The 13,795-nt window shown below is 34.9% G+C and overlaps 1 protein-coding gene across 1 annotated transcript in view; it reads left to right on the forward strand.

The window, feature by feature from the left end:
- ATP6AP1 (ATPase H+ transporting accessory protein 1) overlaps window positions 1-13,795 on the forward strand; it is a 49,842-nt gene that overhangs the window by 16,801 nt on the left and 19,246 nt on the right. Inside the window, exons 6-7 of the mRNA XM_026051682.1 lie at window positions 312-355; window positions 4,527-4,612. Coding sequence (XP_025907467.1) covers window positions 312-355; window positions 4,527-4,612 — 130 coding nt within the window. The remainder of the gene's footprint in view (window positions 1-311; window positions 356-4,526; window positions 4,613-13,795) is intronic.

Here is a 13,795-nt window from a genome sequence, read left to right on the forward strand (position 1 = left end):
GAAGAAAGGGGCACCAAATTCAAGGAAGGCTAGGAAAAGGATAGCCAAAGCAATATCGAAGTTCTGGCTTCTCTGCAGCTAAGAAAGTTGGATGTATTGGAGGAATCAGCTGAAGATGTAGTCCTTGTTTCTAATTTCTAATTGAATCTGCAGAAGAAAAAGCTTATGAATAGGAAAGAGAATGGTGAGGAACTATGTAATCTGGCATTAAAAGTGACGCCTTTATTAGTCCATATCTATATACACTTCTGGGAAACATTGTTCTTCTCTGTAAAAGATTTTTAATTATCTTTCTCCCACTCTCTTTGTAGTAACTTCAATGATATTTCTACCGTGGAAGCAGTTGCTGAAAATGGTGAGGATTGTGACCAAGATATTACTAACATTCCATCAATTAAGTCTGTGTTTTTGCTTGAACAGATTGTATTCTCTGGAGTTTCCCGAGTTTTTCTTTAAGACTAGCACTACTATTTAAAGGGTTTCTTTTTTTTTTTTTCCCATCTATAGCACTTATAAATAGTCAGTTAGCATAATGCTTAACTGGATGACTGATTCAAAATCCACTAAAAGGAATACAGTTCTGTATCAGACCTGATTTTTAATTATAATCCACCCCTGCTTCAGTGATGGATCTTTATGCAGACCTTGAAATCCTCCCAGTTGAGAGTGTGAACCCTACATCTGACAGCATCTTAGATCTTGTCTTTGCTCATCAGGCTTACCTGGTGGTTCTGAGCTAGAGACCACGTGATTGAATGACTGTGAAATGGTTTTCTCATCTTTGTAAAATAGTGCCAGTGACTTTCACAGTCTTCGGATTTAGAATTGTTTACTGTTTCTGCAGGTATTATATAAGCTCATTAAAGATGAGTCTCTCCAAACAATCCTAAAATAAACTTTTTCTTATTTGGATGAAAAAAAAACGTTACCATACACTGAGAGACTGATATTTTTCAGGGCTTTTGCTTACTACTCTAAATTAGACACAGTGTCTGAAAATTGCAAACAAGTCTGCAAATCACTGTACAGGTAGTTTCAGTGACACACATTGTGCTGTAGATAAGGCAGATAATTAAGCAGTTTTCTCTTCCTGTTCCCAGGAACTAGCAGATTCAAAACAGCCTTGTTGGTTCTAAACATGAACTTCTTTTTTTTTAATGGACATTTCTCTATTTGTCATCAGCTGCACAAACTCCAGCCTAAGTTAACAAGAGATCTGTGGGATGTTGGAAGAACAGGCTATCCCTGCTTTCTAGTTAGTGCGAACTGTTATCAGGAAAGATAAGTGTGGATCTGGGAAGACATGCCGCTTTTTATGGCTAAGTGCAAAATTTTGACTTACTATTCTTGAGTCTCAGCTGTGATAGAGAAAAGCAGAAAAGTGGGTGATATCCTCACCTTCTGCTACTTTTGCCAAAGCTGCCACTGAATACATTGCTGAATAAATCCTGGGAATATAATCAGCAGGAAGTTTTAATTCAAATGAAAGTTACTGAGACCCTGTTTCTTAAAATTATCATGAAGCTTATGGGACAGAATGCCAGAAGAATAATCCCAAATGTAATATAGAGTAAACAAATAGAAGGTCCTAAATACAGCTTTCATATCATATATTCTGGTCTTTAACATGTCTGTGTTCTCATAGCAGCATTACCACAGTCATTTGGTACGTATTAGTATGAGACCCTTTGAGGTCATAACTACTTGTGAGGTCATTAGTATTTCTTATGGAGTGATCCTATCTGGATAAGCAACAAAAATATACCACTGGTAACATGACCAGTGAATTTTTAGCCCATAAATATTGCTTGTATTTTTTTTTCTTTTACATTATCTGCAGTAAAACCCCAGAAAAAGACTGCAGACCTGTATGAGGTTGTCTGGCAGTTCATAAAGCATTTTATGTTTGTCACTGCAAATTCTTTCCTTTTCACTGTAGAGAGTTTAAAATCTGCTATAATGAAATGTTGGAGAAATCTCTCCTCCTGTTTTACTCCCTGCAGATAGCAAATTCTGTAATATAAAAAAAAATGGGTCCAGATTCTGCCCCAAGGAAAAATGCTGGTCTGAACCACCTAGAAGCTGAAGTAAGACAAGTTTTCTAAGCATCTTTTTAAAAGGAGACACACTATGAAATCCATACTGGGTTTCAAAATACAAACCTGCTCAGGATTCAAGGGATTCAGGCTTATTTCCAGCCTCTCCCTCACTGTATCTTTAGATAGATAGGCTCACTTCTTTCTCCTTTTTATTACTTGTAGTAACAAGCTTTTGGAGGAGCATCTTCTCCCTTTTTTAACCTTCATACAACCAAAGGATCCTTTTTGTCTTCTTTGATCTCTTTTTGTTCTTCTTTATCTTTCTCTTTGGTATTTTTTTCTTGTGCATGAGGTTTCTGCCAGTTTTACTAAATGTTTCTCTTCCCAGGAGAAGGTTTGCATTCTGTCTTGTAGATTTTGAATTCAGCATATCTCAAAATTCAGTGGCAAACCTGCCCATCTCTCCATTTGCATGACATGAAGTTCTTCAGTTGCTTTTGCATATATTCCTCTCTTCATTCTGAATCTCAATCTAGTCAACCATGTTCCCTTTTCTTGCCCCATATTCTTCCCCTTTTCATCCTCTCTTCCCCTTTTTTCATTCTTGTTCGTAGTTTATACTTTTCACTTTCTCCTCTGAGAACTTCTCAGTTTCTTTCTTCTATCCCTTCCATCCATGTATAAAACAACAACACAAAGAAATTATGATTAGAAATTAATGATGCACAGTTTCCTAATGAAGTTCATTTTTCTCCAGCAAGTGAGAAAGGTTTAATCCTTCTGCAAGGACATAGAAGCAGGGATTTATGCTAGCTAGGTGAGGTCATTCTAGACGAACTTTGCATTAATAGATCTTAATAGAATTTCCTAAATTCATTGTATCTAAAGTAACGTCTTCATTAGGATCACTCTAAAGTTGCTTTAATGTCAAAAAAATACCATCTGGAGATGCCTCTTTTTCTGTACAGAGTCTGGGATAACTTAAGTTCTCATGTAGGCATGCCGTTTGGATGCTTTTAAGATAGGCTGGGAAAATCTATGCCCTTTGCCTTGAAGAACTTGCAAATATTTCATAAGCAATGTGAACAATGTGGCTTTGGGGGGTTTGGATCACAGGTAAATGAAGATTTGTATCAATTTGATGGTCATAAATATGCTTGCAGAAACTTCTCTGAATAAACACATTTCCTCTAGAATGTTCAGAAACCCAAAGGTTATAGATTTTACTGGTAACTATAGTTACACATTGCTCCTTATTGAAATGAAATGAAAATAAAGTGTGATTTCAGAATACATTCAGTTGCTTCAATGAAAGGAAAAACAAGCAAAACCTATGCATTAACCTATGTAGTATTATTCCTTTCACAAATTTTAAATGATGCTCCTAATTTATTTTAAAATAAATTGCTCTCTGTGAATATGGAATATTAAATGTACATTATTTAATTCCTTAGACACTTTCTCCAAAAATAATTACACTATCAGTGCACAAACAATTGCTTTCTCAGCAAACTTCTGTTTCTCATAGCAGACACTTTTGGTAATAACTTTTAAAAAGTGAACTTTATCTATATGTGATTCTTGACAAAAATGTGGAGATCAGTTTGGTAAAAAATCAGCAGAAAAAAATACTTGCAATTGCACAAAAGTTAAGCATTTTTTTTTCTTACAGGAGACAATAATTACTATAGCAGGTTAAAAGGATAATAAAATAAGATCTGCTACTAATACAAGAAAGCAAAATATTGTTGTAAAGTATACCCTTGAAATCTGAACAGCCTATTTGTCTGGGTTATAAAATATCCATTCATTAGAATGTTTTGTGAATGAGAAGTGGAGAGACATTGTTAAAGTAAATATTAGTCTGCTGGCTTATGTTTTTATCTGTCTCAGTGACAACGTTAATCAGCATTCTTGATTCACAACTATTATACTCCATATGATAAGTCAGTCTTAATAGTTTTACCTACAGTTTGGAAACCTATGAATCATAAGTATTTGTCATAATGACCTTCATTTGCAGAACAAAGAGAATCTTCTTTAGAGAGTTTTTTGAACCATACTGAAAATTCTAGTAAAAATCTGGTAAGAGAAAAAAGTTGGAAACTCAGGCTTTTTTTTTTTTTTTTTTTTTTTTTTTTTTTTTTTTTTTTTTTTTTTGGTATTTCTTTTCAATATAAAAGCAAAGCCAAAACTCTTCGTTTCCAGACTTCATTTTTCCTCAGTTTTTCTACTATACTTACTTGTTGTCTTCAAAATCACCCCTTCATCTGAGCTGCTGTAATGAGTTTGCTTTGTCTTGTGTCATTGGAACTGTGAATTTCTTGACATTGAACGCCTTAGCCTGTTTGTAGAAGTTGTCAGCACCTGAATTGTATAAATAAACTAAATAAGCTAAAGTATCTAGCTTGTTACATCCAACAAGCATAGGATTTTATTTTTCTCAACTGACAGAGTCTGTTAAATTATACAAATTTCTCTTTATAGATAAAATAATTGGAAGACTGATGATGGGTCTACAAGAACGAGGAATTCATTTTTCAGTAATTTATACTGCAATGAGACCTTCAAGGGTGAGTAATGGTCAATGCCTAGAACTATCAAATTTTTGGTGTCTTAACAACTTAATATTTTCCTGGGAATGATGTACATGATTTTTGAGATTACATAGCCAATCTATATTATATGAGGTTTTGACCAGAAATGACTGCTTAAATTTTCATTTGCAATAGCTATATAACAGAACAGTTGAAGTCTAAAAATGTAAGTGACTAAGAATCTGCTACATCTGTAGTTGTTTTTTGAAACTTATTATGTAAGGTAAGGGATTTTTTTTCCATTTAACTCTAATGGTTATAAGCATTCTACGTGGAGACTTGGATGACCTATCTGACTTTTCTTGGTTTAGCTAATTCATGTCTAGACCAGGCCAGTGCAGAGTCAGTGTTGTTAATTAACTGAGGGCTTAAGTTAATTGATTGCTTCATTCTTTTTAGTCAGTGTTTTGTATTTACAACTGAAACATTGAATCCATAACTTGCACCCTTGCTGATAGTCAGGATGCTGTTTATAGATAACATCAAACCATGTTAGCAATAAGTAGCAATAGGAGAAAGTTATTTATGTAGAATGATCTGTTTGCATGAAATACTGATTGTAATCAAGTAATACTTACATTTTAAAGCAATTATATGAAAGACAGTCATGCCTTGAGAAAAAACGAATGCAAGATGATGCTTGATTTAATTTGAATTTTGAATTCAAACTCAGAATAATGTCAACTAAGAATACAAAAATTATAATTTCCTTGTATTAGGCAACAAGAAAATCGCTACTGTAACTCATTTTTTAGTGTGTTTTAGTGTGTTTTAGTGACCACTGCAGATGGGATCTTGAAAAGATGGAGAGATTTCAGGAGGGGAACATTAAGAACAATTCAGACCAAAAGAAGAGTAATGGTCAACTTGACCTTGGTTTATAAGTTTTCTTTAAACAATAATAATAATAATAATAATAATAATAAAGCATGGCTTCCTCAAAGGTGTTCTGTGTTCAGTCAGAAATGATCTGACTTTTGCAGTGAAATAGAACTTGAAACTCTGGCTATCCATCAAGTTGTTCAAAATGGCCCTTTCCCATAGCCCTAGGTCAAAGGCTATTTTTACTGAAGGAAAACAAGAACTTTCTTCAATAGCTACATTATGGATCTTATCTGCACAGCTCAGTTTCCAAGATGAGAATACAAAGGCAGAGAGTAAGAAAGTCTACATTGCTATTCTCAGTGCTGTGTATTTCTTGTGGTAAAGGAGAGGACTTGAGTCTCCAAGAGTTCTGACCTCTTTTTTTCGTATATATGGCATTAATTTTTTATGAAGATCTTCCTCCCCCCAAGAAAACCCCACATATTTATAGTTATTGTAGGTCCTCACTGTTTAAAATGAAGGGGAGATGGCCATTCTTATCTGCAAATATGCATTTGGTACAACCAGAATGAAAAATATTTTTAATTAAAGAATTGGAGTTAAGAGCAGGAATTTTTGTAGCAATTTTTAAACTCTGTTGAATTTTAAAATCCATACATATTTCATCAAGATTTTTAAATTAACTTAGTTTGAGAAATTGGAACATTTAAAAATAATTAAAGCAATTTATTTTAAAATATTCTGCAATTTAAAAACTAATCTATTTAAACTTTCCTTAATTCTGAAAATTGAAGCCACTTGAAATACATATTTTTTTTTTCACTATAATTTTAAGTTATTGTAGCACATTTAAGGTTATCAGCTTCTGTACAGAGCCGGGAGAGGCAAAATGAAAACTACCTTTGAGGGCTGATCTGCCTATATATTTGCATATAACCTCTTCTCAGTATGTATTGAGTATCTTCCCTTGTGCTTGAACTACTGAAGATGGGAACTGTTTTTTAACCATAAGCTATAAAACAGATTCTTTCTAATTAAGATATAAAGACTATATTCTATAATCTAGGAGTTACAGAGTCACTCTTTAGTGATAACCAAGAAGATCATTATATATGGGAAATAAAGTATTTGTTCATATGGGAAGATATTTTACATTACTCAGTACATTTGAAGCTGCTCAGTATGAAAAATTTGCATTTGCTAAGTGGCTGTTTTCCCACTGATGAAGGAAAAGAGCTTTAAACATGACACTTTTTCAAAAAAGGGCAACTCATTCTGATCAGTTAAATTCACTTTATGCAATGGATCTCCCAAACACCAGAGAAAAGAGGTTATTTCTCTCTGGATAGCTCTACCTTCTTCTCTGGATGCTACCTGCTACCTGCTACCATCTTCTTGTTATATTATTCATCTTTGTGTTGTCTCAAAGCGAGAAAGACTTCTGTGCAAAATTGGATATTGCGCAGAATTTATTCCATATATTGAACAAGATTTCAGACTGGAATTTGTCTCACAAACAGTGAATTAATGAGATAGGAAGCTGACCTTTCCTGTGGCTGAGTCCCTTTTCTGACTTGTTGAAGAAGAACTATTTAGTTTAGTCAGTATAGCCAGAGATCCCTGTGAGTTATAATAGTTATCAGGTAATAACTGCAAGATGAATATTTATTCAGGCGAATCAAAACGTTCTGCAGTCCTTGTTTCATTCTAGTGCCTGGAAGTAGTTTTTCTTCTAGACAGAACATTTACTGTCTTTCTCAGTCCCTTTGGAGACTGAGACTGTGGAGGACTGAGACACTGAAGGAATGTTCTCAGCTGTAATGACCAAGGCAAGCAGAGGCACTGGCCCAAGCTACTGTGAGCTGCTGCCTCCTCTCTGAGCAGTGTCCTCCCGTGTTCTGGAACTCCCAAAGCCTCGTAGGAGAGAGAGGTGGAGGTGAGGAAGGCAGATGCAGCCCAAGCAGAAGATGTTCTGTGAGTCTACGCTGCTGTTATGTCACCAGCCAGATCTCACTCATATTAGTTGCCAGGAAAATAAGTTCTGTGTTCTCTGGTGAATGCCTACAAGCTCTCTGTGCCACTCTCATAAATGGGCTCTCAACAGTTTCAGTTAGCATTGAGTTCTCAAGAATACATGAATTTCTCCTGAAGATTGAAGTCAGGCCTCCTATTTGCGCATGGGGACTACCTAGTTTTTGTTTGTGGTTGTAATGTGTAATTTTGCCTGTGTCATTGTAAAACTGCATTGTAAGTCTCCCTTTTGAGGGGTTAAAAAAGGCTGCAGTTACTGATAGACAGTCATACCTTGAATAAATCATAAATCTCATTGTGTTTCCCATCCTTTAGATTCGCTTAGTGTCTGTGCCACATTTTTATAAGTTTGCTTCTCAAACTCCTCCAAGACAGTTTTATATTTGGTGTCTTTTCATGGCTTAGCTGAACGCTATTAAAATCACCATGCAGAAGAACCACTTACTCCTGCCAAAAGGGTATTTATGGCCACCTCCCAGTGGCCTCCTAGTATTTTTACAGACGGATTGTGAAGTGCTGTTTGAACCTTCTCCCCTGCCTTTACATTTTCAGATAATTTCCACTACAGTGGGCTTTTGACTGCTTCATTCTTCATTTTTCAAGCTGCCTGCTTGAGGTAGACCTTTTCATTGAATCTATTCTTCCACACAGAGCCCAGTTACCTGAATTACCTGAACTTTTCATTAAGGGGATGTTTTTAAATGGTTAAGATAACACTTCCCATGAATCAAATGTTATCAGAATGGTTATAATGCCATTTGCTAGAGTTGGGATTGTAGGGTGGATTCTGCATCCCTGACTATGGGAATTTTCTTACTAATTTACTCTTGTATTCTTCACATTTGAAGGAGCAGTCTGATAGTCTGATGTAAGAGCTGATAAGGCATCAGTGCTTCCGAACTACAAAAAGAAATCACTGGCATTACTCATTCTTTCATCTTTTCTCTCCAGCTGAAAGAGCTCCATTATAATAAAAAATAAACTTTAACTTGTAGGTGAGGAATATGCACTTAATTATTTTCCAGCTAACCTAGACTTTTCTACTGATTGGAGCTAGAGTCATTTTAAATAATTACAGAAGAACTGCTTGAGGCTGGTTGAAGCCAGTTGCATGTCACTCCAGAGGGAAAAAGAATGAACATAATAGCCAAATTATCTTGAAAATTGAATGTTGAGGAGGTGAGAAATGCTTGCTAGCAATTCTCGATGATTCATTCCATATATTAGTGTAGAATTAAGGGAAATAACTGCAAAGTAATGTTTTATCTTTAACCCTAAACTTTGCACTACTCCTCTCTACACGTAACAATTCACTTAACGTAAACATTTTGGTAAGTCTGTCATTTGCTTTGTATTTGTGTTATATCTGTGCTTATTAACTTCCATGGAATATGGAGGGAAAAACATAACTAAATTATTTATTTTTATTTAGTTAGAACAAATTTTTAATATTTAGTTTCTTTCATAGATGGAGCCTCTTTGTATAGGGTTTTGTATAAATCATATTGGAAAGTTATGAGAGAGTTTAAAATTAATGACCGGTTTAATCTGACAAGGTGGTGAAATTGAAAAGACATGCAAGTGAAAGTGATATGTCCAAAAATGCTCTGTCTTAAGAAAAAAAAATGTGTATATATATATAAAATGCAGATATAAAAACTGCCATGAATATTCTTAAACATGTATTTATATGATTTATATGTAGACAAACATCATAAAAATAACCATTCCAATCAAAATAAAGGCATAAACCTAAAAATAAGATAGATAGAATATATTGAATGCCTAACTGTAAACAAGGGTATTAATATAACAAGCATGTTAAAAACTGCAACGGAAAATGTCAGAATAAAAAATGATGTAAGAAGGACAGAACTGATCAGTAAAAGAGAGCTGCTCTAACGTAAAGGTAGTTTGGATTCAGAGTGAGATAGATAGATAGCTATTTGAGGAATTACGGGAACATCTTGGAACGCTGAGACTGAGCCGAGCATCCAAGTGATCCGACTTTAGCCTAAAGATGCCATACGCATGCCCTTGTGATTTGGTGAATTGGCCTGTAAACTTTATTATGTTGACTGACTTAACTGACCAAAGCAGTGGTTTAAGTACAAGCAGACAAGAAGGTATTAGTATAGATAATAGTCTAGAAGTATTCTAGAATTCTAAAGTTTAGTCAAGGAAATTCCTACCTACATGCAATTTCTAAAATTCTATTTAAATAGAAGAAGGTTTTCATTATATCGTACTCACACAAATGAAATACTGGTTGCTCTCTGAAATGTTACAGGAGGCCAAAGGCTGGAAAGAAAGCAGTACAATAATTCTTAGAGAGAGATTTCATAAAGATCATGGCAGAATATCATGCAGGCGTTAGGTTTTGATATTCTAAGTGAAGGAGTGTTGGAACAACTTCTCAGAAATCCTACAAGACAAGAAGCCAACTTTAGTCCTGAGCAGCATCCAGGACTTATTCAAGTTGGAGATCAGCACTGATTCTGTAGTAGTGACCACTGGGTATTTAATCATAAAGGAAGATAGAAGTTCAGGATAGCTACCATGGAAACAATTAATTATAAAAAGAGATCTATACAGAAAACCAAGCTTGTAGAAAGAAAATTGAAATCAACTAAAAGAGTAAGATGTTTGTAGATAAACTGTTTAAAGAGAATATATAAACAGCTCAAACAATATCAAATCTACATCAAAATATATGCAAATCAGTTTTTGAAAGACCACATCTTCACTCCCACCCTTAAAGAAACCTCCCAAACTCTCACATGATAAACAACAGAGTGAAAGTGGTGAGATTAATAGAAGTTAAAAAAAAAAAAAAGCTTCAAGAAATCAATCCTGCACACATAAGAAAAATGAAAAAGAATATAAATTCTTGCAAGTTAAGTGCAAAATCACAAGGCAGACTAAAGAGATTCTGAGGAATAATGTGCAAAATACATAAAAATAATGAAAAGCAAGTAAGACAGGAAGTCTTTTACAGAGCGTTGGATTTAATCAAAAAGAACGCAGAAAAATATGTGATAACACAAAACTAAATGAATCTATGTATTGATGATCTCTGTCATGGAATATAGAGAAGTTTTCACATCAAACACTTTTTTAGTAATCAGCAGGCTTCAAAAACTTTTGCTGTTACTGAGATGATAGGAGAAACTTCAGAGCAAGTCAATAAAATGGGTAATAACATATCACCAAGCGCACATAATTTTCACGTAAGAGTTTTAAATAAGAAAAACCATAGAAGTATCAATTTTCATGATTTTTTATGTATAAGTTACAAATTTACATACATTTGTGTGTATACATATTCGTGTGTGTGTGTGTGTGTGTGTGTGTGTGTGTGTATAAACACTAATTTGACCTTAATTCCAGAAGAGTATTAGATGATGATTGTGACAAAAGGTTTAAAAAGAGGGTTTATATTTCATAGGGAATACAATCGGGAAGCTGTATCGGCCAAATTGGTTGAAACCAAGGTAGAAAAATGGTAGATAGATGGAGAAAATAAAACGCAGCTTCAGAGTACTTTAAACTGACAGTGTTCTTTTTCTTTAACAGATTCATAAAATATGTAGGTAAAAATGATCCTATTTCTACAATCTACTTACATTTCTTTTTAAGTTTTTGACAGCATACCTTACTAAAAGGTTCTTAACGGAATTAATTTTCCTATTGGGTGAAAAGTGGAATTATTTTTGTGCATATATTATAAAGATAAGAAACACAAGGTGAAAATAAAGGATTAATGTTAACAGTGCAGTGTAATTCCAAGTGGAATTCCATGGGGATTTTTGTTGCTACATGTGCTGTTCTGCACAATCACTAGTAGTATGGAAAAGGAGGTGAAGTCTAAAAGGTGCTATAGTTTGTTGATCACTGACAAACTGTAGAAACGACTCATTACATTGAGTTACTGGGTGATAAAATGGCTGATGAAATTTAGCCTACTGGAAAGCAACACAAGTAAGGAAAACTTGAAATATGCATATTACATTGTGATGAGTAGCTGTTACTTCTCATAAAAAAGATTATGGTGTGGCAGTGGGTAGATGTCTTGGAACGTCACAGCACTTGAGCAGGATGAATAGCAAGCAAAATGTAACTAATTATTTGGAAAGCAAAAGGGCAGCACCAAAAGCTTCAATTATTTCACTGTGTAAGTCCTTAATGACTGCAAGTGCACGACTGGAGTACTGTGTGTGATTGTGGCCACTCCATCTATACAGGGATACAGTAAAAGAACAGGATAAAAGCGTGAAACAATAAATTGACAAATACAAACTCCAGTGGCAGGCTGAATGGCAAATTCTTATTCACCGTTTCTGACCCCTGTTCACTATTACAGCCACTTACCAACTACAGGCCATACCAGAACTCAAGATCATCAAATTCCTTGAAATTAATAGAATTTATTATTTGCTGCTTTACACAGCTTTGGATGATAAAAGCCCGTGGATTTGGTAAACTAAAGGAATATTAGAAGTATATGTTCACTTCAATGCAATGTTCAACTCCGGAGGTCTCTAACTCAATGATTATAGAATGAAACGGAGTATCGTGTGACAAATATTGTTTTTATTTACCTTTTTTTCCTATTTTTGTTTTCTTCCAGTCACTGACAAAGAAGTGACAGTGAGCTAAATGGACCTTTGTTCTGACAGAGTTTCTCTAGTGTCATGCCTTGATTTGGCAGAGGAAGGTTGGGATATTGACATAGCATTTCTCTGTGACAGGAATGCAAATGCTAATATTTAACTTTTTTAACTAAAGGCCAGGAGTCAGAAGAGGCAGCCAACAAACTGAAGAAAGCTCCAGTAAAGGAAGCTTATGGATTTTCCTGTTCATTGTTGTTTATTCGGTTGCTGTAGAATTGCAGCTTTTGAAATAAGAGAATAATGGCCACTTTGAATGGCTGCACATAAATTGCTCTTCTGTTGGCAGTCAGGGTACCCATCATAAAAAATGGCTATTCACCTGGAAAACAGGTTGGTGGTGCCTCAAGCCTGGTCCTATTTTCCGTATTTTCAGTGTAAGGAAATCTGTAAGTTGGATGTGGGAACACTAAGTACCTTCACACTTAAGAGGTGGATGCCTGTTCCTGTACCTGGAGAAACAAGGAGATGGAAATGAGAAACCATCTCATCCATGAAAAGGGTCACATATTTCCTCTTCATCCTAGGAATGGGGTGCAAAGATCTCTGTACATGGCTGGATAGCTCACTCATGTGATTAGAAGAGCCTTGCCTCCAGCACCTTCCTGCATGACTTTCTTCTTTCTCACTGTATGAATTAAATAATCAAAGAAGGAAAAAGATCCTCCTGATCCAGCCACAAGGTTGCCCTATGACCTAGTGAAAGCATTTAAATCCTGCACAATTTGATCTATAGTGGCTGTCATCTGTGCTAAGGAAATAGCTGTGAGAGGAACAAAGACAAACTTTTGCCAGTCATCAGAAAAATACAGATCATTTAGGAGTAATGCTGATTCTGAGAATTGTATGTGTGATCTAAGGACTAAAGGCAGTATAATAAACACCAAAGATTTAGTGCATCCATATAACACAGAAGACCAATTAAAAGAAATCTGGATTATTTCATTTTTATTTCAGTTGCTATTCATTATAGCTTTATTTTAGAAAATAATTCCATTATTTTATACAGTTCCACAGAAATCTTCTATCTGAAAAATCCAATGTTTTCTGGTAGGAAGACGTTTTATTGAGCAGTTCTAGATCTACCACATTTATGCATATAGTGACTGTGCTTTTCCTTGCTTCCTGCTATCCTGTCTGAGACCCACTGAAGTATTATTAGATCCCTATTTAAAGCCATTAATCAATAAATTGCTTCCATATGCAGCTGGAAAGAGGTGCCATTGTTATTCACACATTGCTCCTCTGCATATGCAGCTATCACATTCATAAATAGGGCATACTTGTGTTTAAAATTAGAATACAGAATGATAAACTTTTGTGTAATTTCCAAGTATTTTTCTAGTCTTCAACAGAGAAATATATCTTTGTTGTAGTGATAGTTAGTTCTACTGCAATGTTCTCTTTAAAAGTTACCATTATTAAATACTACAGGCTTTTCCATAAAAATCTAATAACCTGGACATGCTGCAAGAAAAGAGGCAAATTAACCCCAAACCAGGTTGGAAAGACTCTCTGCCTTTTGGAATTCAGTCTGGTATGACAGAGCAGTATTGACTCATATAGGCTTGCAATTTGGCTGCAAACTAGCCTGGGAGCGTGTAATATGGGGATGTAGTGTGACATATACACT

Source organism: Nothoprocta perdicaria, unplaced genomic scaffold, assembly GCF_003342845.1.
Source record: "Nothoprocta perdicaria isolate Ctin4 unplaced genomic scaffold, notPer1 scaffold_79, whole genome shotgun sequence".
Taxonomy (NCBI): domain Eukaryota; kingdom Metazoa; phylum Chordata; class Aves; order Tinamiformes; family Tinamidae; genus Nothoprocta; species Nothoprocta perdicaria.